This window comes from Rattus norvegicus, chromosome 8, assembly GCF_036323735.1.
Source record: "Rattus norvegicus strain BN/NHsdMcwi chromosome 8, GRCr8, whole genome shotgun sequence".
In the NCBI taxonomy this organism is placed as follows: Eukaryota; Metazoa; Chordata; class Mammalia; order Rodentia; family Muridae; genus Rattus; species Rattus norvegicus.
This window is the reverse complement of record NC_086026.1, coordinates 48,267,359-48,290,581: the sequence shown is the minus strand read 5'-3', so window position 1 is coordinate 48,290,581 and position 23,223 is coordinate 48,267,359. Positions and strand designations below refer to the sequence as shown.

At 35.7% G+C, this 23,223-nt stretch overlaps 1 protein-coding gene and 1 pseudogene across 1 annotated transcript; both read left to right on the top strand.

Moving 5' to 3' along the window:
* Window positions 1-10,425: 10,425 nt before the first annotated feature.
* On the top strand, window positions 10,426-11,370 carry Or8g34 (olfactory receptor family 8 subfamily G member 34). The gene has a single exon (NM_001000459.1). It carries the CDS (start codon window positions 10,426-10,428, stop codon window positions 11,368-11,370), a length of 945 nt encoding a protein of 314 aa, NP_001000459.1.
* On the top strand, window positions 20,635-21,353 carry Olr1284-ps (olfactory receptor pseudogene 1284; annotated as a pseudogene).

Here is a 23,223-nt window from a genome sequence, read left to right as displayed (position 1 = left end):
CTATGTGTATTATTTATTTATATTGCATATATTGTTATTTATATTTCAAGTGTTATTCTCTTTCCCAGTTTCTGGGACATAAGCTCCCTATCCCATCTCCCTCTTCTTCAATATGGGTGGTTCCCTCCCCATCTACATACTCTTACAGCCCCCCCGACATTCCTCTACACTGGGGTGGGGGTCCAACCTTGCAGAACCAAGTGCTTCTCCTCCCATTGGTGCCCAATAAGGTTATCCTCTGCTACATATGCAGTTGGAGCCATGGGTCTGTCCATGTATAGTCTTTGGGTAGTGGTTTAGTCCCTGGGAGCTCTGGTTGGTTGGCATTGTTGTTTTATGGGGTCTCCAGCCCCTTCAGCTCTTTCAATCCTTTCTCGAATTCCTCCAACAGGGGTCCTGTTCTCAGCTCAATGGTTTGCTGCTAGCATTCATCTCTGTATTTGACATGCTCTGGCTGTGCCTCTGAAGAAACATCTATATCCAGTTCCTGTCAGCATGTACTTCTTAGCTTCATCAATCTTATCTAGTTTTGGTGACTGTACATATATGGGGCACATGTGGGACAGGCTCTGAATGGCCATTCCTTCAGTCTCTGCTCCAAACTTTGCCTCCATATTCCCTCCTATGAATATTTTTGTTCTCCCTTTTATCGAGTGAAGCACCCACATTTTGGTCATTCTTCTTCTTGTGCTTCATGTGGTCTGTGGACTGTACTTGGGTAATTCGAGTTTTGGGTCTAATATCCAATTATCCGTGAATGCATACCGTGTGTGTTTTTCTGTGATTGGGTTACCTGACTCAGGATGATATTTTCTAGTTCAATCATTTAGCCTATGAAGTTCAAGAAGGCATTGTTTTTGATAGCTGAGTAGTACTCCATTGTGTAGATGTACCACATTTTCTGTGTCCATTCCCCTGTTGAAGAGCACCATGATAAATAAGGCTACTATGAACATAGTGGAGCATGTGCCTTTGTTGTATGTTGGAGCATCTTTTGGGTATATGCCAAGGAGAGGTATAGCTGGGACCTCAGGTAGTGGAATGTCCAATATTCTGAGGCACATCCAGACTGATTTCCATAGTGATTGTACCAGTTTGCAAGTCCACCAACGATGGAGGAGTGTTCCTCTTTCTCCACATCCTCTCCAGCATGTGTTGTCACCTGAGATTTTCAGAAATTTCTTGAGAAATTAAAAAAGAAACACGTTTGAAAATATATGTTTCTAATGTAAAATTTGTGATATTATGTTAATAATACAAAAACTATCTTCTTGTACTGACAATTTTCCATATCATGAATATAATTCCACCAATATTTAAAGCAGAGTAATTGTGACACGTATTCCATCTATGTTACATTTCGTGGAAAATACTATATTAAAGGTGACAAAATGAAAAACATCACATTACTCTCCATAATAACCTGACTATCCATTACAAGTCTTGTTTTATTGACTTAATTTTTATTTATTCATCCATTCATTTATTTTTGTGAGGCTGGAATAATAATTGTATTATTTTCCAATTAGTTTATTATTTTGATTCCCAATCTTTTTCATATTCAATATTGTGTTTTTATAGGGCTTCAGATGAAGGGAACAAGAATAAGTAACGTGGCTTTAGTTCTATAGTGTTGTCCCTCTATAGGACTCTGTGGGTCTTGAATACTATGGGATGTGTCAAATTGCAAACAGCATAAATTTGGACCTCACTGTCTCAGTATATTCCTTATTATTTATGGTGTCCATGGATCTCAGCTTATCAGGACTCTATTCTCAACCTATAGTGCAAGGATGGAAGAGACACATACAAATCTAATAAATAGTTAATTTATAATATGCACATATGTATATAAGTATATAAATTAATGTGGATTAATAAAAATAAATACAGAATAAAATGTAAAAACATATAAATACCAAACACATATTAAACACAATATAGAAAACACATGAAGATAGTTACTATATATGCAATAAACTCTCATTTACTAACTTTCAATTATTCACTATAATTTATATGATATGGAACTCTTTCTGAAAAAAATTTAAAAATCCATATTTCATGTAATTTATTATTATCTCCAAGGACCACACTAGTAAAATTATTTTGTGAATGCATGCCTATTTCCTGTAATTCCTTTCCATGAAAATTAGCATCAAAGGTATTTTGAATTCCTTTCAAATAGTAAAGTGCTACATTGTGCTGAATGTCTTAAAGTTTTAATTATTTGTTTCATACGCATTATTGATTTCCATGTTTGTTCTATTTAATGCGAACAGAAGAGGTGTGGGACAAATGATAAAAAGCAAAGAAAGTTAGTTCGAATTAAAGACAATTACTTCAGTCTTACAAATCCTTTTGACAGTTTAAGAATTTAGATTGTTCTGTTTTTTAACTATTTCTTCCTGATGGAACAAATCTGATTCTATAGTCACAATGGTGCCTTGATACTTTTCATATAGACCATTTCCCCCTATTTCCTCAAATTGGAACAAACCAGGGAGTTTTTGATACTTGGAGAAACTGTTTATGCCACTGGGTCTTTGTCTGTTTTGCAGCCAGCCAGAGGCTCCTAAGAAATGTACAGAATCTTATATCCACTCAAACCTTCTAGATCAGAGAGGGCATTTTCATAGAACTTTTCCCTGATCCACATACTCAACATCTTTATTAGGAGCTGAAAATTTAGATATGACATAGGATTATTTGAAAAATAACCTGACAATTGGGAATTATCACTTTTAATTGCTTATTTTTCTAATTAGAATATCTTTAGAACAATGATAGTCCTAAGGGAAAGTCTATTTCATGATACACAATGTGTGAAGTAGTTCAACTTAGGACAGAGCTTCACAACTGCTTGGTTGAGTGTGTGTTTGAAATAGAATCTGTAGAGGCACAAAATCATAGACCAAGATGACTGGGGATGCAGACCATGCTCAAAGGTACTGTTGCCATTGAGGACTAGATTTGTCTTCTCAATACTAACTATAAAATGCTGGATGACTGCATTTCCCAATTCCTGTATTAGTACCATTGTCAAGCAGCAATTAAAAGTTGACATGGAGGATTTCAGAATAAATGAAGAGATGTAGTTTTTCCATATATTCACACTTGTTATTTAGGGCTATAAGGACTGGAGCAATCACTGTCAGAAGTCCGGCAGAAATAGTTGAATATCCTCAATCATTCTTCTAATTATTCCCTTATTCTTAAAATAAAAAAGCTCAAAACCAGTAATGAGCCAGACATGTATTACTGAGGAAACTGAGAAATAGGTCTGGGTAGTAGTGTACTTTATTTCACAAGGAAGTAAAAGATTCAGAAATTACAATGTCTTAAGCACATTGTGGAAAGAATGAATCCATTTCAAGACTTACTGTTTAGTGACACTCTTTCAAGTAGAATGGACATCATTCTTATATGTGGGCAATGAATTAATATAGTTTAGGATCTATACATAGAAAACTGTGTCCATCATAGTGGGAAAGGATTTTATGAATGATAAATTTAGGAAGATCAGGAGACTGAACAGTTGTGGTTTTACAAATCAACTGGAAGGAAATCATTTTTCTAGATCTTTGAAAGTTAATTATCAATAGACTTTGGGTGGAGTATAGTCTATAAGCTTGAATAAGTAACATTTTCCCTTTTAAAAATAAACAACTAACATAATATTTTGTATAATTAAAGTGTAACTTTTATGCTTCCAAACATCAAAAACTGTCTTACAACATGTTATTTCTATGTGAATTATGTCACTTTTCATCATTTTCTAGACTTCTGTCACCTATGTTTTATATTGCTGATGTCCTTTTCTTAGCTGGAATGTTCATGGTGAAAGTAAAAACGTAAAATAACAGCTTGATGTTAGTGCTACCTAACTTCATGGAACTCAGGAGAAATAGAAGCCTTAGCAAGACCTTGGGAGTGATCACAGCTATGATAAATTATGAGTGCTAAGAAACCTGTTGGTTCAACCATCAGGCATCATTGTGACCCGTTGGCTATACAAGAGACCCTGAGCTAAGAAACCACATCATAGCTCTTTCAGGAATCATTGTGTAATAATTAGTACAATCTAAAATAATATAGTATAACTTCCTAAATTCTAAGGTGTGTTTTCATAAAAATGTCTGCATATTTATTCATTTACACTTAGTCAATGAATATTTAATTTCATTTAATTAATGTGTGTCTTCAGTTTTACAAATGAATTGGAAAAATGTACATACACATATATGTATACATATGGAAATATATATATAGATAGATAGATAGGTAGGTAGAGAGAAAAAGAGAGAGAGAGAGAGAGAGAGAGAGAGAGAGAGAGAGAGAGAGGTTAGTAAATTACAGGTCAATACATCTGTCCTTGTTTAATTTATTTCCACTAGTTTTGTACATATTAAATCATTGTAACGGATTTAGTATTGAACTATTTTAATATGTAATGAATTAAAAATATTTTTTGAAAGAATGGGATTGTAGTACCTTTGAAGGCATGTTATCTAAAAGATATAATCTGTACTATGAGAAATGGATGATATCTGTTAAATTTAAGTGAAAAATGAAAATTTGTCATGGGGTTAGACAGTGTAAAACACCCTTAATCTGTAACTACTATGATGTCTATAACTCATAATTAAAAGAATTTTTATCCAATTAAACTAGGTTTTGGTTAGGTACAAAATTTGAACCTACCATACTTAAGTGTTATAAATTTAGTATTTTTACTTTATTCTGATAATCATTGGGAACCAATATGAATTTTCATTGAGGGGCTGGGGATCTGGCTCAGCGGTAGAGCACTTGCCTAGGAAGCGCAAGGCCCTGGGTTCGGTCCCCAGCTCCGGGAAAAAAAAAAAAAAGAACCGAATTTTCATTGAAAAGTATTACATCTTTTGACATTTGCATAATTGAAATGTGAAACATTTTATATATCCATAATATCCTAAAATATTAACAGCAAATATTTGAATATTGAACACATTGAATATTAGCAAAATTTATGTTTGTGAATGTACTGAAACTTTTATCTATTCTTAGACATTACAGAAAATATTAGTACATTTCTCTTTACAGTGTATACCCATGAATATTAAATAACAATCAATTCAACTTTAATTTCCTCTCTCTCTATTTTTATTTATTGTGTACACTTCATCACATATTTAGATCCCAGTTCTTAATTAATTCACTCTAGTAAGGAAGATTTAGGTTGTCAGTTTTCAAAAGCAGAGCAGATGTCACAATAATTTATGATTTCACAGTGACATAATGTCATTATGACTTCCTGTGTAACACAGTAATATTTAGCGGGAAAGGGAGATTAAGAGACTGAGAAATATCTAGGTGGAACAAAATGGGGATGGGTGATAAAGGAGCCAGGGACTGTCTTTGAAGCTTATAGTATTAGAATGATTTTACTCAATCTTATGGCGTACAAGTACACAACAATTTTACTCTTATTTTTGTACATGTGTTTAGTTTCTTAACGTTTTATGTAGTTCAGATCTGCACATGCAATCAGAAAAGATTTCTATTAAGAAAATTTGGCATAGGGTTAAAAACTCTGCATTAAATAACTTTTAAGATGTGAATAAAGGATTTAAAGAAGATTTTAATGAATCTATAAACTACCCTTCTATCTACAATAAAGCATACATTGCAGATATAATAATGAGAAAGGAGGTACCAGCTTCATGTAACTGAGGTTAGGATGTGACAGTTGATATATTATTAAAAGTCAGTGGACATAGGAATAAACTAGCATCTACCTATTTACGATTGTGGAGGTGATCTTGAGAAGAGCTGCAGGTTTTCCTGCAACTGTTCAGTAGAAATTCAGTCCTCTCTTGGTAAGACTAAACAAAATAAATTTTGTATTATTTGTGTATATGTTCATGTGTTTGCGGTTTTATTCAAAATTTTTATTAATTATGTAAATATTTTCTGACATGAGAATAGCAATATGATGAAATTAATTAATTAAAACACAGTTCATAGTAATATTTACATCTCAAGAAAAAGCAAGAATTGTTACTTTTTTGAAAAAAAATTATTAGATGTATTTATTTACAATTCAACTGTTATTTCCTTTGCCAGTATCCTGTCCATAAGCCCGCATAACCTCCCCTCCCTATATGGGTGTTCTCCCCCATCCACCCCTGTTACTGCCTCCCTGCGCCAACATTCCCCTGCACTGGGGATCTAACCTTGACAGGACCCAGGGCTTCCCCTTCGCCTGGTGTGCCAACAAGTCTATTCTTTGCTACATATGCAGTTAGAACCCTGGGTCAGTCCATGTATAAAGAAAGTCCATGAAGTCCAACATCCTTCAGCTCTTTCGATCCTCCCTCTAATTCGCCCAAAGGGGGTCTTGTTCTCATTTCAGTCATTTGCTGCTAACATTTTCCTCTGTATTTGACATGCTCTGGTTGTGTCTCTCAGGAGAGAGCTCTATTTGGTCCCTTCAGCATGCACTTCTTAGCTTCATCAATCTTATCTAGTTTTGGTGGTTGTGTATATATGGGCCACATGTGGGGCAGGCTCTGATGGCCATTCTTTCAGTCTCTGCTCTAAACTTTGCCTCCATATCCCCTCCTATGGATATTTTTTGTTACCCCTTTAAAGAAGGAGTGGAAGCATCCACATTTTGCTTATCCCTCTTCTTGATCACCCAATGGTCTGTGGATTGCACCTTGGGTAATTCAAGCTTTTGGGCTAATATCCACTTATCAATGAGTGTATACCAAGTGTATTTTTCTGTGATTGGGTTCCACACTCAGGATGATATTTTCCAATGAATTTCATGAAGTCATTGTTTTAGATAGTTGAATAATACTCCATTGTGTAGATGTACCATATTTCTGAATTCATTCCTCTGTTGAAGGGCATCTGAGTTCTTTCCAGCTTCTGGCTATTGTAAATAAGGCTGCTATGAACATAGTGGAGCTTTTGTCTTTGTTGTATGCTGGAGCATCTTTTGGGTATATGCCTTGGAGAGGTATAGCTGGGACCTCAGTTAGTGGAATGAATGTCCAATTTTTTGAGGAGCCTCCAGACTGATTTCCAGAGTGGTTGTACCAGTTTGCAATTCCACCAATAATGGAGGGTGTTCTTCTTTCTCCACATCCTCCCCAGTATCTGCTGTTACCTGAGTTTTTGATCCTAGCCATTCTGACTGGGGTGATGTGGAATCTCAGGGTTGCTTTGATTTGTGTGTCCCTGATGACTAAGGATGCCGAACATTTCTTTAGGTGCTTTTAGTCCATTTGATATTCCTCAGCTGAGAATGTTTTGTTTAGTTCTGTACCCCATTTTTAGTAGGGTTATTTGGCTCTCTGGAGTCTAATTTCTTGAGTTCTTTGTATATTTTGGATATTAGCCCTCCATCAGACTTAGGATTAGTAAAGATCTTTTCCCAATCTGTTGGTTGCTGTTTTGTCCTAATGACAGTGTCCTTTGCCTTAAGGAAGCTTTGCAGTTTTATGATGTCCCATTTGTAGATTCTTGATCTTACAGCATAAGCCATTGGTAAAGCACCAGCTGGGCAGATGAGACGATTCACAAGATAAATCCTCTGGCCACACAATCCTGATGACCTGAAATCTATCTCTGTACATACATGGTAGAAGTAGAAACATGCCATTCAAACTTATTCTCTGGCATTCCAATGTCTAACACAATGTACCACATAGCTGTGCATGCATACTTTATGTAAAAGGGAAATTAAAGCATCTTCTATTAGTATTTGTGCATATTAAATTAGATGTTCAAGAAGAAAGCTTGATATTATGCATTATAAATCCTGAATTTTCTGATTCCATTGATTTTAGTCTGATAAGATGCATATTTTTATAACCTTGGTATATACTGATTTTTATGTTGTATTCTGAAATGACCCAAAATAGACAAAGGTCTAATATATGCTCTATCAGTGACTTAAGTACTGTGAATTTATATCTGAAATTCACTCATCGAATTATAATAAATCTATCCATGAGTTTTTGAGGTTTGACTTCTTTATCATATTGTACACTGAAAAACACTATTATCATGAGTTGTTCTCTCACTAAACTTTTTTTCCGTTCACGCAGGTCTATGTGGAAGACCAAGTACTTGAGGTTTGGTCATATTTTATTAGATTGAATTCTGAATATTTGCTGTCGATTTTTTTCATATTTTATATCACTTGTATTTCATTTTTAATTTTAGAAATTCCATTGAAATATGTTTTACCCTAGAGACAAAAGTATTAAAGTAGAAATATAGAATATATTGTTTGATATACAGAGACTAGCAAAGGTATATCTTGTGGTTATGTGTGGTTATGCCTTTATTCAAGACAAAACAGATTTAAAACAGTACAGGAAGAAAAAGAAAATATAGTTTATTAAAATAAGTGTGACTCAAGTTTGAAAATTAAGGTAAGAAAAACATAATGGGGATTCTAGTGCATGTATTCTTGTACCTTGCTCAATAGTTATTAGAAAAGTGTTTACAATGCCATTAAGTAAATGAATAACTAAATAAATATAATAAAAAATTGACCACACAAAATATATTCATATAGTGCTTCAAAATTGTCAATGTCTATTTCGGATGATTTAATCTTTAATATGTTTTAATAAAATTTTTAAAATGAAGGTATCTCATTTTGATTTCATTGATATTGAATCATTAAGATCATTTGCCTACATATTTGCATTTCACATACTGATATTGTAAGTGTTTTATCTGTATGGTTTATTTTTCATTAATACTCCCATTTTACCTTAAACATTGCTGTTTTTGTAATATCATTATTGCAAATATGTAGGGCATTTCATATTAAGTCCTATGGCAGATTTATTTAACCCTTGTGTGTTTGTCTCCTCAGTTTCATCCCTTTATGCTTATAATCCATTACTTACCTCTTTCTTACACATGCTTTGATCATACTCCCTCTCCTTCCCCCAACTCTTCCGAAGTTCAGCTCCATCTCTTCAAAGCTCTGTGCCCTGTTGTTGTCCTTTGTCCACTGAAGGCAATTTGTTCCCTCCATACATTCATGGATACATGACTTCCTTCTGTCACATTGTCAATTTGTCTGGTACTCCACCCTGATAGAAACTGATATGCCCTCTCTCAGCAGTTATAGAGATTCAGTGGCCCCTCAGCTTTGGTAAACCTTGTGTAGAACTTCCCTTTCTCTGCTGGCACATGATCTGGTTTTGGCTTACTTTACACTGTTCTGTATATCCTGTCACAGTCACTGTGTATATTAGGAGGATTTGCTCTCGTGTGCCCAGATATATGTTGTATTGTTTTTTTTCATGTGTGTGTTTCTAAGTAATCTTGAAAATGAACTCTTCCAGAGCTGCCAATAATTTACCCAATGTTGCCTTCAAGTACTTTTATCATATTCTGTCTAATTAAATCTGTGAACATTCTTTAGACTTATGTTATCTATGCAAGACTTAAATGTATTTTCAAAACTTCATATTTTTACTTTTAAATTTTAATAACTAAATCTAATTCAGATAGGAATTTTCTTCACTATGATAGAGGATGGTAATTATACTTTTCCTTAAGTAATGTATTTCTGCATTACAATACATTTTAGTTCACAACATATAAATGGAAAAGGAAGAAATGAATTGAGTCTTTTTCTCTAATTTTAATATGTAGGAATACCCAGTTTTTCATTTGAGAGAAAGTCAATATAACCTAACAACACAAAATTCTATTTCAGATTTTCTCAGTGGTAAGATGCCAGTAATACTTATTTCTTTATACTGCATTAATTACTGTAAACATGGTGTTACTGGGATCAAATAGTGGACATATGAAGTTCCTAGGATTAAGCTCTGGTTGCCGAGTACTACTAGTATTAAGTACTGGACATTAGTTGCTACTAGGATTAAGTATAGGACACCTGTTTACAGTGCTTATTGCAAATGTTGTTCAAGATGTAAATTAATTTTAACATTTGTGCATATAAAAACTTTATGTATGTTAGGAATTAGAAAATAAGGAAAGTCTAATAACAAGATCTCTGGAGATCCCCTAGGGAAAATAAATTTTGGAAAATCATTCACTGTTTTTAGGGAAAGCTTATTTCCTTAACACAGTCTTGCAAGTTTGCTCACTATTACACACACCAAATCTTAATTTTGAGATCTTACTATGCAATGAGGAAATTTTTAAAACCTGAACTCAGTGATAGTATTTTATGCAAAGTGCAATTTTACCACATAAGTATATCTTTAAAAATAATAAGAAATAAATTTTATTTATCTTAAATAATCCAGCTAAGGTAATTATATACATGAAAAAGGTGTATTAAAGTAGAAATTGTTCATATAGGTATGTTGTATACATGAAAAATAATAAAATCACTTTAACAGTCTTATGATTTTTAACTCCATCAGGATATGAATGGAGAAAATGGCAGCAGGAAACCATTGCACAGTGACTGTGTTTTTCTTGGCTGGGCTCTCAGAGAAGGCAGAACTCCAGCTGCCGCTCTTACTCCTCTTCATAGGAATCTATTTAATCACTGTTGCAGGGAACCTGTGCATAATCTTACTGATTGGACTGAGTTCCCATCTACATACACCCATGTACTATTTCCTCAGCAGTCTGTCTTTCATTGACTTCTGTCAGTCCACAGTTGTTACCCCTAAAATGCTGATGAGTTTTGTGACAGAGAAGAACATCATCTCCTATCCTGGATGCTTGGCTCAGCTCTACTTTGCCATCATATTTGGAACTGCAGAGTCCTATACATTAGCTGCAATGGCGTATGACCGCTATGTTGCTATATGTAACCCCTTGCTTTACAATGCAACCATGTCCTATCATATTTACTGTTCTCTGATTTCAGGGGTATATATTTTTGCTGTGTTCTGTGCATCAGTAAATATAGGGTTCATGTTCAGGATTCAGTTCTGCAAGTTAGATGTGATTGAACACTATTTTTGTGATCTTCTTCCCCTCTTGAAGCTTGCATGCTCTAATACCTATATCAATGAAATGTTGATTCTGTTTTTTGGTACACTGAACATCTGTGTTCCAATGCTGATTGTCATTGCTTCCTACATCTTCATCATTGCCAGCATCCTCCACATTCGCTCCAGCGAGGGCGTGTCCAAAGCCTTCAGTACTTGTAGTTCCCACATCTCTGCTGTTGCTATCTTCTATGGTTCAGTTGCATTCATGTACTTGCAACCATCATCAGTGAATGCAATGGGGCAAGCAAAAGTGTCATCTGTGTTTTATACTACGGTTGTCCCCATGCTGAACCCCTTGATCTACAGCCTAAGGAATAAGGATGTCACTGTTGCATTGAAGAAAATACTTGAGAGAAGAAAAATTATGTAAGCAGAAATCATGTGACCAAAGAAATTAAAAACATAGATTTGATTGATACTATTTTTTTACTTAGTGTACATTATTATTACTCATTTTCTACTAAACTTTGATAATTTTTAGTCTTACAAATTTCAACTTCAAATTTCAAGCACCTAATAACTCATATGCTTCTCAGATTCAGCAATGTAAACAAGTAGTAAAGAAAACATAAATCCTTGTGACCATAGTTAATGATCCATCATGTATTTTATATATATACATATATATACACATATATTGCATATTTCATGAAAATTACTTTTAAAATCATAAAGATTTTTAATTAAAACAATTTTATTTTCATTCTTTTCTGTTTAATTTTGATAATTTTATATGTAAAGGCTATAATTACATCCTTTACCCCATTTCTCTATAATCCACTCCCACGGTCCTCTTGTTCTCTCTCAAATTAGTGGTCTCTTTTCCTTTCATTCATATATTCCTATAGGAAGTCTGATTCTGTTCTCAGTAATCATTAATTTACCTTTCTCCATCAGATAATGGAATCCCTGGGATTTCCCTGTTTTATACTGGTGTGTCATGTGGTATCATTTTTGCTTACTTCTTAGGAAACTATATTGTTGAGGTTTCCCTACATGCTTAGAAATTAAAATACTGCCACAGCGTTTCTTGTACTCTGGTTAGTAGAATATCCTTTTATTATCTCCCAAAATGTTCCCTGAGCTTTAAGGGAGTGGGGACGGGTATTGCAGTGACTATCAATGAATATTTGCCATTACCCCACCATCACTTTTCCTTCTATTCAGATAGTTATACTGTTTTGTAATCATCTTTATCTGCTGCAAAAAGAGCTACATTTCTCTGAGTGATGCAATACACACTAAGTATGCAGTTAGCCATTATACTAGTGTGTGTATTTGTTACTGTTTAATATCTTACAATATGTCTCGCATACTATTATTAAATTTTTATTTTAATTATTTTACTTTATTTATTTATTTTACATTCCAGATTTTATTCCCCTCCTGGTCAACCCCTGGATTCCACATTCCATTCCTCCCTCCCCCACCCTCATGTTCACAAAGATTTCCCCACTCCATAAGATCTCTAAACTCCCTGGGGCCTGCAGTCTTTTGAAGGTTAGGTGCATCTTCTAGTACCCAGACAAAGAAGTCCTCTTCTCTATATGTGTTAGAGGCCTCATCTCAGCTGGTATATGCTGCCTGATTGGTGATCCAGTGTCTGAGAATTCTCAGGGGTCCAGGATAATCAAAGCTGCTGGTCATCCTACAAGGGTTATCCTCCTCCTCAGCTTCCTCCAGCTTTTTTCTAATTCACCTAGAGGGGTCAACAGCTTCTGTTCATTGGTTGGGTCCACTTTTCTACCTCTGACTCTTCCAATTGCTTGTCGGGCCGTTTGGAGGGAAGTCATGATACATCCATTTTTGTGAATGTTCCATAGCATCAACAATGGTGTCAGGTCTTGGGGCCTCCATTTGACCTAGATTCGACTTTGGACCTGTCGCTGGACTTTCTTTTCCACAAGCCCTTCTCCATTTCCATCCCAGCATTTCTTTCAGATAGGAAGAATTGTGAGTCAGAGCTTTGACTGTGGGAATGCAACCCCATCCCTCACTTGATGCCCTGTTTTTTCTGCTGAGGGTGGATTCAGTAAGTTTCTTCTCCCCACTATAGGGCTTTTCGTCTAAGGTTCTGCCCTTTGAGTACTGAATGGCTTTCATTTCCATGGTCTCTGGTACATTCTAGAGAGTCCTCCCAATCTCCTTAATTCCGAGGTCCCCTGCTCCCATTCATCTTGCAGGCCCTCAGGACTTCAGTCCTTTTCCCCTACCCAGTAACAGATCATGTTCCCCCATCTTTCCCCACCCCCATCCCCTTTTTTTCTCTTCTGTTCCTCCCTACCTCCACTATTGTGGTTGCTTTCTTCTCCCTCTCAAGTAGAACTGAGGTATCCTCACTTGGGCCCTTTAGCATGTTGGCCTTTTTGAGTTCTGTGGACTGTATCTTGGGTATTCTGTATTTTATCTTTGGTTAATATCCCTTATTAGTGAGAACTCATCATGGGTTTCCTTTTGACTCTGAGTTATCTCATTCAAGATATTTTCTAGTTCTATTCATTTGCCTGCAAAACTCAGGATGTCCTCTTTGTTCATAGCTGAGCAGTATTCTGTTGTGTAAACGAAACACATTTTCTGTATCCTTTCTTCTATCGTGGGACGTCTGGGCTGCTTCCATATTCTGGCTATCACATATAGGACTGCTATGAACATTGTGGAACATGTGCCCCTGTGGCGTGTTGGGTCATCTTTTGGGTATATTCCCAATAGTGGTATTGCTGGGTCTTCAGGTAGGTCTATTTCAAATTTTCTGAGGAACCTCCAAAAGTATTTCCAGAGATGTACCAGTTTGCAATTACACCAGCAATGGAAGAGTGATCCTTTTTCTCCACATGTTTGCCAACATGTTCACCGGAAATTTTGAACTTAGCCATTCTGACTGGTGTAAGGTACAATCTCTGTTCCATTTTGATCTCAGTTCTCTGATCACTAAGAACTTTGAACATTTCTTTAAGTTCTTCTCAGTCATTCAGAATTCCTCCATTGTAAGTTCCCAATTCTATACCTATATTTTGATTGTGCTGTTTTTTTTTTTTTTTTGGTCGTTAGCTTTCTGAGTTCTTTATATATTTTGGATGTTACCCCTCTTTCAGATGTGGAGTTAGTAAAGATTTTTCCCCAGTCTGTAGGATGCTGATTTTTCTTATTGACTATGCCCTTTGCCTTACAGAAGCTTTCCAGTTTTATGATCTGTCATTTATCAATTCTTGATCAGATCTGGATTCTAATATTCTGTTTATTTTTTTCTGATTTACAATTTATACAGTGTAATCAAGTTTTAGAATTGTAGATTCTCTTGAAAATAAAAATTAATTAATCAAGAAGTAAATTTCCATTTTAAAGAGAAACTAGAATTCTAATACTCAATTACACTGTATGATTGTAAGTAAGAGTACAAAAATGAACAGAAAGTTAGAATTCAGATCTGATCATGTGACTTCATAGGAGACAAATTACATTCAATCTAGAGCACCATATAAATCTAAAATTTTTATGTGTATTCAATAATTTGAAATTATATGTATTTCTTAACAAGACTAAAGGCTTGTATGAATGTCATTTTAATCATATGTCTTAATGATATGTCTTAATGATATCAACTAAAATTTTATCATATATCAGAAAATACTCTTTTTTTTTGGTTCTTTTTCTTTGGAGCTGGGGACCGAACCCAGGGCCTTGTGCTTCCTAGGCAAGCGCTCTACCACTGAGCTAAATCCCCAACCCCAGAAAATACTCTTTAATGAATTATCTTTTAAAGTGCATATGTCAGCATAAAACTATTAAACTATATAAACCATTTCTGTGTTTACTTATTTAATGTTAAGCAATGATGGTTTGCAGTCATTTTGAAGATGTTGACTTACGATTTGAACGTTTCTATTTCACTTTTGCAATGCCTTATGCCACTGTTTTATATGAAATTTAGTGTTAAATTATTCCATTGGCTTATATAAATAATTATATAAGTAATATGTAATTAAAAGTACACTTATTCTTACCTTCATCCTTACTTATTACAATACTCTTTCACTTACCCTGACCCCTAATAGTATACCTACCCCTACTTTTACCCCAATATCAACCCCAATACGTACCCCTATTCTTACAACAATCACTACCCCTATCCCTCACAAAACCAAACCCTAACCTAAGCCTAATCCTATCTCTATCCCAACACCAATTCTAATTCTAACTGTAGCTCATATCCTTACCCTAACTCTAACCCTAACTCACATCTTAAACCTTACCCTCCCTAAACCCTAACCCCAAACATAACACTTCTGTTACCTCTGACCTTTACCTAACCCTAACATTAACTCTTACCACATCCCTAACACTAGCCAAAGCCCTAGCCCTAGACCTAACCCCTGGTCCTAAATTTAAACCTAAACCTAAACCTAATCCTAAACATAGGCATAACCTTTAAAAAGACACCAACTTTCCTATTTAAAACCCATGTAGATAGTTTGCTAGCACACCTATGGAAAATTTAGGACAAAGAGTTTACACATGTGCTAATGCAGTACTTTAAAGAGATAGAAGCTTGTAGTGCCTTCTTTAAAACATAAGTGTGAAAGTGGAAGAAAATAGCAACAACAAGAACAACAACAAAAACCTCACAGTGTCCGATTAGAAAAACAATGCCACATTAACAGTAGAGGTTGCAGTTTGAATTTATAAACCACAGTACCGTTAGGAGAGGCGGGTCTTCAGTTTCCTCTTAAAAACACATGTAGGCAAGCAGAGACAATGGGTGAAACAACACTTTCTAAACTTTACAACCACAGCCAGCATGTCCACAGAAGAGATTAGGGCAAACATTTTACACATGAAATAATGCACTAATTTTAGGAAATAGGGAACTTGTAGTGGCCCACCTGATAAATATACAATACTCATGGGTTAGAGAACTTTGGAGAGGATGGAGGGAGAAAAAAAACTGAACAGGTCAGAGGACCAGGACGTTGGCTGTAAAAAAAATTCTCTTTTATATTTGACAGGGAAGCTGCAACTATGAAATCTCATCAGTAGTATAACTTTTTTTTTGAAGGTAAGTTTTTTGGAGGTTCCTCAGAAAATTGGACATTGAACTACCTGAGGACGCAGCTATATCTAAATTGGTCATATACCCAAAAGATGCCCCAACATATAACAAAGATATATTTTCCACTATGTTCATAATAGCCTTATTTATAATAGCCAGAAGCTGGAAAGAACCCAGATGCCCTTCAACAGAGGAATGGATATAGAAAATGAGGTACATCTACACAATGGAATATTACTCAGCTATCAAAAACAATGACTTTATGAAATTCATAGGCAAATGGATGGAACTGGAAAATATCATCCTGAGTGAGGTAACCCAATCACAGAAAAACACACATGGTATGCACTCATTGATAAGTGGCTATTAGCCCAAATGTTTGAATTACCCTAGATGCATAGAACACATGAAACTCAAGAAGGATGACCAAAATGAGAATGCTTCATTCCTTCTTTAAAAGGGGAACAAGAATACCCTTGGCGGGGAATAGGGAGGCAAAGTTTAGAAAAGAGGCAGAAGGAACACCCATTCAGAGCTTGCCCCTCATGTGGCCCATACATATACAGCCACCAAACTAGATAAGATGGATGAAGCAAAGTAGTGCAGGCCGATGTAGATCGCTCCTGAGAGACACAGCCAGAATACAGCAAATACATTGGCGAATGCAAGCAGCAAACCACTGAAGTGAGAACGGGACCCCCGTTGAAGGAATCAGAGAAAGGAGTGGAAGAGCTTGAAGGGGCTTGAGACTCCATATGAACAACAATGCTAACCAACCAGAGCTTCCAGGGACTAAGCCACTACCCAAAGACTATACATGGACTGACCCTGGGCTCCAACCTCATAGGTAGCAATGAATAGCCTAGTAAGAGCACCAGTGGAAGGGGAAAACCTTGGTCCTGCCAAGACTGAACACCTTGTGAATGTGATTATTGTGTGGAGGGTGGTAATCAGGGGAGGATGGGGAAGCCCATATAGAAGGGGAGGGGGACAGTGAACGTGATTGTTGGGGGGAGGGTGGCAATGGGTTGTGGGTGGGGAGGGGAACACCCATAAAGAAGGGGTTGGGGAGGGATTAGGGGGATGTTTGCCCGGAAACCGGGAAAGGGAATAACATTCGAAATGTAAATAAGAAATACTCAAGTTAATAAAAAATAATAAAATAAAAAAAGAAGGGGAGGGGGAAGGGTTAGGGGGATGTTGGCCAGGAAAACGTGAAGGGGAATAACAATCAAAGTGTAAATAAGAAATACTCAAGTTAATAAAGATAAAAAAGAAGGTAAGTTTTTTTCATTAGATATATTTCATTACTTATATTTCAAACGTTATTCCCCTTCCCAGCTTCCTGTCCGTAAGCCCCAATTCCCTCCCCTCCCCCTCCTCCACACGGGTATTATCCCTATACATCCCCCTTATTTCCAGTATGTATTCTAAGCAAGAGTAGCTCAATAACAATAGCAGATCTCATACTAATGTGTATGAGAGAAAATTCACAGGTTTCAATACCTAGAAAAAAACTAGAGGCAATTAATGAGTAACTTACTACTGAGACATAAAGAATCAGACCCCTCCAGTGATGAGCCGCACGTTAGTTTACCCACTGAAAGAAAGCAGTTTGTTTAAAACACACAGACAGAGGGACATAGGAGGACTAAATTGACGCAGCATCTGATGGGTGTCTGTGTGTATGTGTGTGTGTGTGCGTGTGTGTGTGTGTGTGTATGTGTGTGCGTGTGTCCATATATATATATATATATATATATATATATATATATATATATATATATATATATATGCATACATATATGTATGTTTTGTATGTGGCTATGGATTCACACTTACTTATGTGCATACATACATGCATATATGTGTGTACACAATTAATTATGAAAGGGCATACATTATAGAAGCATTGGGAGAATATAATTGGAGTTGGGATGTGGAGAGAGAAGGCTGGAAACGCTCTGGGTACATTACTATGAAATTCTCATCAAGTATTATAAAATAAAACATCGAAAAATGTTTAGGAAAAATAAATAACATTCTACTGACCTCCGTTTTTCCTCATATACTAGCTATAGCAATTAAGGGCAAGAAGAAATTAAAGGGGATCTAGAGGCATTTAAAATTAGTTTTGCTTGCAGGAGATGCAATAATATACATAAAGGATCTTAAAAATCCTTATGAACAGTTTCTAGAATTAATGAAGAATCTTATCATAATGTCAGTATACAAAATATCTAAGAAAATTTCAAACTATTTGTACATACCAACAGCAAACATATGAAAAGTAATTTAATGAATGAATCCCCATTGCCACATCCTAAAATCCCAAACCAAAACAACAGTCACATAAACAAAAAACAAAGACAGATCCCATGATGTTTATAAACTAAACAAAGGAAGGGGAAGGTCTCCATAGTGAAATATTTTTTAAATCCACGAATGAACAAATGAGGAAGGCATTAGAAGTGGGAAAGACCTACCGCACCCAATGTCCTGAAATTCTATGAATGAACATCAGTGAAAAAACTGGTGCAGAGTCAATGCTCTATCAATCCTCATGGCATTTTTGACATATTTAGAAAAACGGTCTTAAAATTCATAGAAAAGTAAAAAAGGATACTAGATCGCTAAATCAATACGTGTGAAATACATAATCCAGGGGTGTGTTTAAGTGACCCTCAGAAATAGGAAAGATTACATTATATATGTAAATTTGGAGACATTCAATCAGATTTTGTAAGTATCTTGCATTCTGTAGCTTACTTGCTTTATTTTTTATCAACTTCTAATAGATATTATTAGCAGATTCTGATTTTCTTCAGACACAATCATATTTACAATATTTACTTACATATATATATATATATATATATGGATGGTTTTCATTTTTAACATAATGTCATTAAATTTCGTAACTTTAGCAAACTTAGTGGATAGCTAAACACAACAAAACAAAGAAAGAAGCAAAAACAAAAGTGAACTACTGCCAGGAATTGGCAAGGGGCAGTTGCAGGAGATGGAAGGTAAGAATAATTAGAGAATTCTTTTACATGTATTAAAAGGAACTGAAGAAGTGTATTTAGACAAGTTTCAGTTGTATTTATGGACAATTGCTTTCTAGAAAATATTTGAAAATGAAATTCTGTAAACAAGAGCTCTGCCCATTTCTGGAAAGTTTGGGATATTCAAGTCATCACTCTCAGAAATGGTTTGCTTCTGGCTTAGCAGTCACTTTTACTCACTGACACCAACTTTATTCAGATTTCCAAGTCTCAACATAGTATTATCTTTCATATTTAATTTAAAGTGTTTAATAACTTTATACTTAAGTACACCATTTTCATCATTTTTACTCAGAACTCTCCCATCCAACTCCTCATGTACACCCAATGTCCTTTCAAAATCATGCCAGGTATATACAAGTATATAAGCCTTCGTGTATACATATCATGTTAAAATCATTTAGTGTTGATTATGTGCATTTAGGGCTGAACACTGGACTGGAGCAAATGTCAGAGAACTCAGTCATGGAGAAGTCGGATTCTCCCTCTCTCATCATCTATTAACTGCATGCAACTCTTGATCTTGGGTAAAACCTTATGAAAATTTCCCATCCAGTTGGCCTGACTGTTGGTGTTGTCATTGGGCTAGTCTTGGCTAAGTAAGCATAAGTAAGTATTTTATGAATGTTGCTTCCCTGTCATAATGCAAGGTACTATCTCACAGAATACCTGCTGGTCATTTGTTTCTTTTAATCTTTCCAAACTTATTTTATTTATGCTCCCTGAGACTCAAGTGTAGATGTCATGATACAGATACACCAGTTGGGTAAGGAGAATTTTGAATTAATTATCTACATTTTTGTCCAGTTATGCCTTTCCATGATGGCCTCCATCTGTTAGAAAAAGAAGTTTCTTGACAAGAATAAAAAGGTCCTCCTACTTGAAGATGCAAGCGTAGGTATTTCAAATACGTTAAAAATTATAGCTGATGAAGAAATTGGCAGAAGAAAGTACCCTTTTATGGTCTATGACTTCATGAGGCATAGCAGTGGGTTGGTTTTCGACTATCAGACTTAGTATGGAGCGTGTCTTAAGTCTAATCACATAGCAAGTGGCTACCACCATAATTTCAGTGCCAATGCTGCACATCTTGCTACGCTTGCAATTATGCTGGATTGGAGGCTCTGTAGCTGGCTAGAACTATTGATTACTTTTCTCCCTTGGCAACTTCCATAGCATCTTAGATATATTACATGCAGTCCTAAGAGCACAGATGCAAGCTTCAGTTAAAGACCGTGCTGGAGAGCCACTGAAATGCTAAAAATGGTCATTGGCAGTATTTTACATAACATGCATTCTGAATTTTTTAAAGCAATGTTGATTAAATATTAAATTAGCAAAGTTTGTTTGTATACTTTTTCATAGATTTAATATTTATAATGAGAAAGGTATCAGATATAGGTAAAAGTCATATGCATGCAGTTTTATTTAAATTTAAAACAATGACAAATATCATTGTAATGAACACACATTTCTCTCTTTTTCAGAATTTTAACAAAGAATACGACAATAAAAAAAATATTGCAGGGTACCTGAATTCATCCTGACTGAATTCTCTAAGAAGCTAAAACCTCGGCTGCCTTCTTCTCCTCTTCATAGGAATCTATTTACTCACTCTTGTTGGAATTTGGGCAAAATAACATATTTGTAAAGGTTCCATCTGTACACATCCATGTATTATTTCCTCCGCAGTTTATACTTTATTCACCTCTGCCGCTCCATGGTCATTAACTAAAAGATGTTCATGAAATTTGTGATAGAACACAACGATATCTCCCACCCTCAATACATGACACAACTCTATTTCATCCTCAGTTTTCTGATTGCAAAGTGTCACTTGTTAGCTCCAACTTCATATGACCCCTATGTTGCTGTCTAATACCAGTTAGTTTGCAATGTGAACATATTCTCTCATATTTACAGTTCCCTGATTTTGGAAGTACATATTATTGGTGTAGTTTGTACATCAGTTCACCCAGGCTTTTTGATCTGTGTACAGCTCTGTATTATAAGCATATCAGCCAACATTTCTGTGTTCTTCTTACCAAAGATTCCCCATACACGTTAAAGTTCTTTTTGATTGATTTTTAATTACTATTTAACTTAGTGACTTTTCATCCTATTCACTTCACCCATTAAGTTACAGTTCTTATCTTAAAGAACTTTTGACCTTATGATTTGGTGCATTTAACAATGTAGCCTACAACTTGGCTATTTTCACTTCTTTCTTCTTTTCTATTTGGATAATTTATGTATTTGCATTTCAAATATTAGCCCCTTTCCATGTTTTCCCTTTATAAACCATTTATATCACCTCTCTCCCCCTGCTTCTGTGAGGGTTCTCAGTTTACCACCCTCCCACCCACCCACTCTCACCTCACCACCCTTGGATTCCAATACATTGGGCAATCGATCCTTCTCAGGACCAAGAGCCTCTCCTTCAATTGATGCCAGACAATGTCATCCTCTGCTACACGTGAGGTTGGAGCCATGGGTCCCTCCCTGTTTATTCTTTGGTTGGTGGTTTAGTCCCTGGGAGCTGTGAGGTGTCTGTTTTGTTGATATTGTTCATCGTATGGGGTTGCAAACCCCTTCATCTCCTTAAGTCCTTTCTCTAACTCCTCCAATTGTGGTCCACATGTTCAGTCCAGTGGTTGACTGTGAGGCTTTTTCTATGTATTTGTCAGGCTCTGACAGAGCCCCTCAGGAGATAGCTATAACAGGCTCCTGCCAGTAAGCACTTCTTGGCATCAGCAATAGTGTCTGGGTTTGTTGTATGTACAGAGGATGGATCCCCAGGTGGGATCCAAGTTCTGGATGTCCTTTCCTTCAGTCTCTACTCGGTACTTTGTCCCTGTATCTCCTTTACAAAAGAAACAGTCTGGGTTAAAATTTGGAGATACGTGGGTGGCCCCATGCCTCAATTGGGGATCTTATGGAACCTCTGGATATGGTCGCTACAGGTTCTCCCTCCCCTTTGTTAGGCATTTCATATAATGTCATCCCTGTTGGGTCTTGGGGGCCTCTTGCTTTCCTATCATCTGGGACTTGCCTGTGGCTATCCAAATTGTCAGAAATTTGAACTATTCTCACTCCTTACTTCATCATTTTCAACATGTTTATCAACATTTGCCTGAAAAAGCCTTAAGTATTGGTCACTAATCATGGCATTGGTGTGTTTTTTGTGTCTGAGCATTTAAATTTTTTTGGCCATCACCAATCAACTCCAAATACTAAGGGAAAGTATCTCAATGTTTTACTCCATTGCTGTACCCATACTTAACCCTTTATTCTCCTACCTAAGGAATAAATATAACTGTATTGCCGTCATGGAAATAAGAAAAGGAAAATCATTGACGTCAACTGAACTGATATGGATTTACTTATTAAAATAAAATCAACTGATACAGTGATTCATTTGCTATTACTAATTTTAATTCATTTGTAAGTCTAAATATGTGTTCCAAATTTTTATAGATCTAATTTATATAATTGCCATTACTATATCTTACCTAAAAGTGGTCACTTATGTATCACAGAAAAACAAAGTGAATGAAATGCTGTGAATAGAATCTACCTATTTAGTTTAATATCTCATTGACATCAATGTAATATGTCCTTCTACATTTGATTAAAAAAACTTCTTTTGCTTATTCACAATTTAAAGAAGATATTTCAAAAAGTTTAAGCAATCTAGTCCATCTATGTGGGAGAAAAGGCACTAGACATAGAACTATGATACTTGTGATTTCTATTTATTTATTTATTTATTTATTTATTTATTTATTTATTTATTTAAGCTGTCCTTTTTTTTGGTTTGTTTGTTTTCCACCTTTATTAAATTGGGTAGTTCTTATTTACATTTCAAATGTTATTCCCTTTCCCAGTTTCCAGGTCAACACCCCCCTAACCCATCTCCTCCCTTTCTATATGGGTGTTCCCCTCCCCATCCTCCTCCCATTACAGCCCTCCCCACAACAATCTCGCTCACTGGGAGTTCAGTCTTGGCAGGGCCAAGGGCTTCCCCTTCCACTGGTGCTCCTTAATAGGCTATTTATTGCTACCTATGAATTTGAAGTTCAGGATAAGTCCATATATAGTATTTCGG

Coding starts and splice junctions, on each gene's coding strand:
- Or8g34 (NM_001000459.1), top strand. CDS start 10,426: ATGGAGAAAATGGCAGCAGGAAACCATTGCACAGTGACTGTGTTTTTC.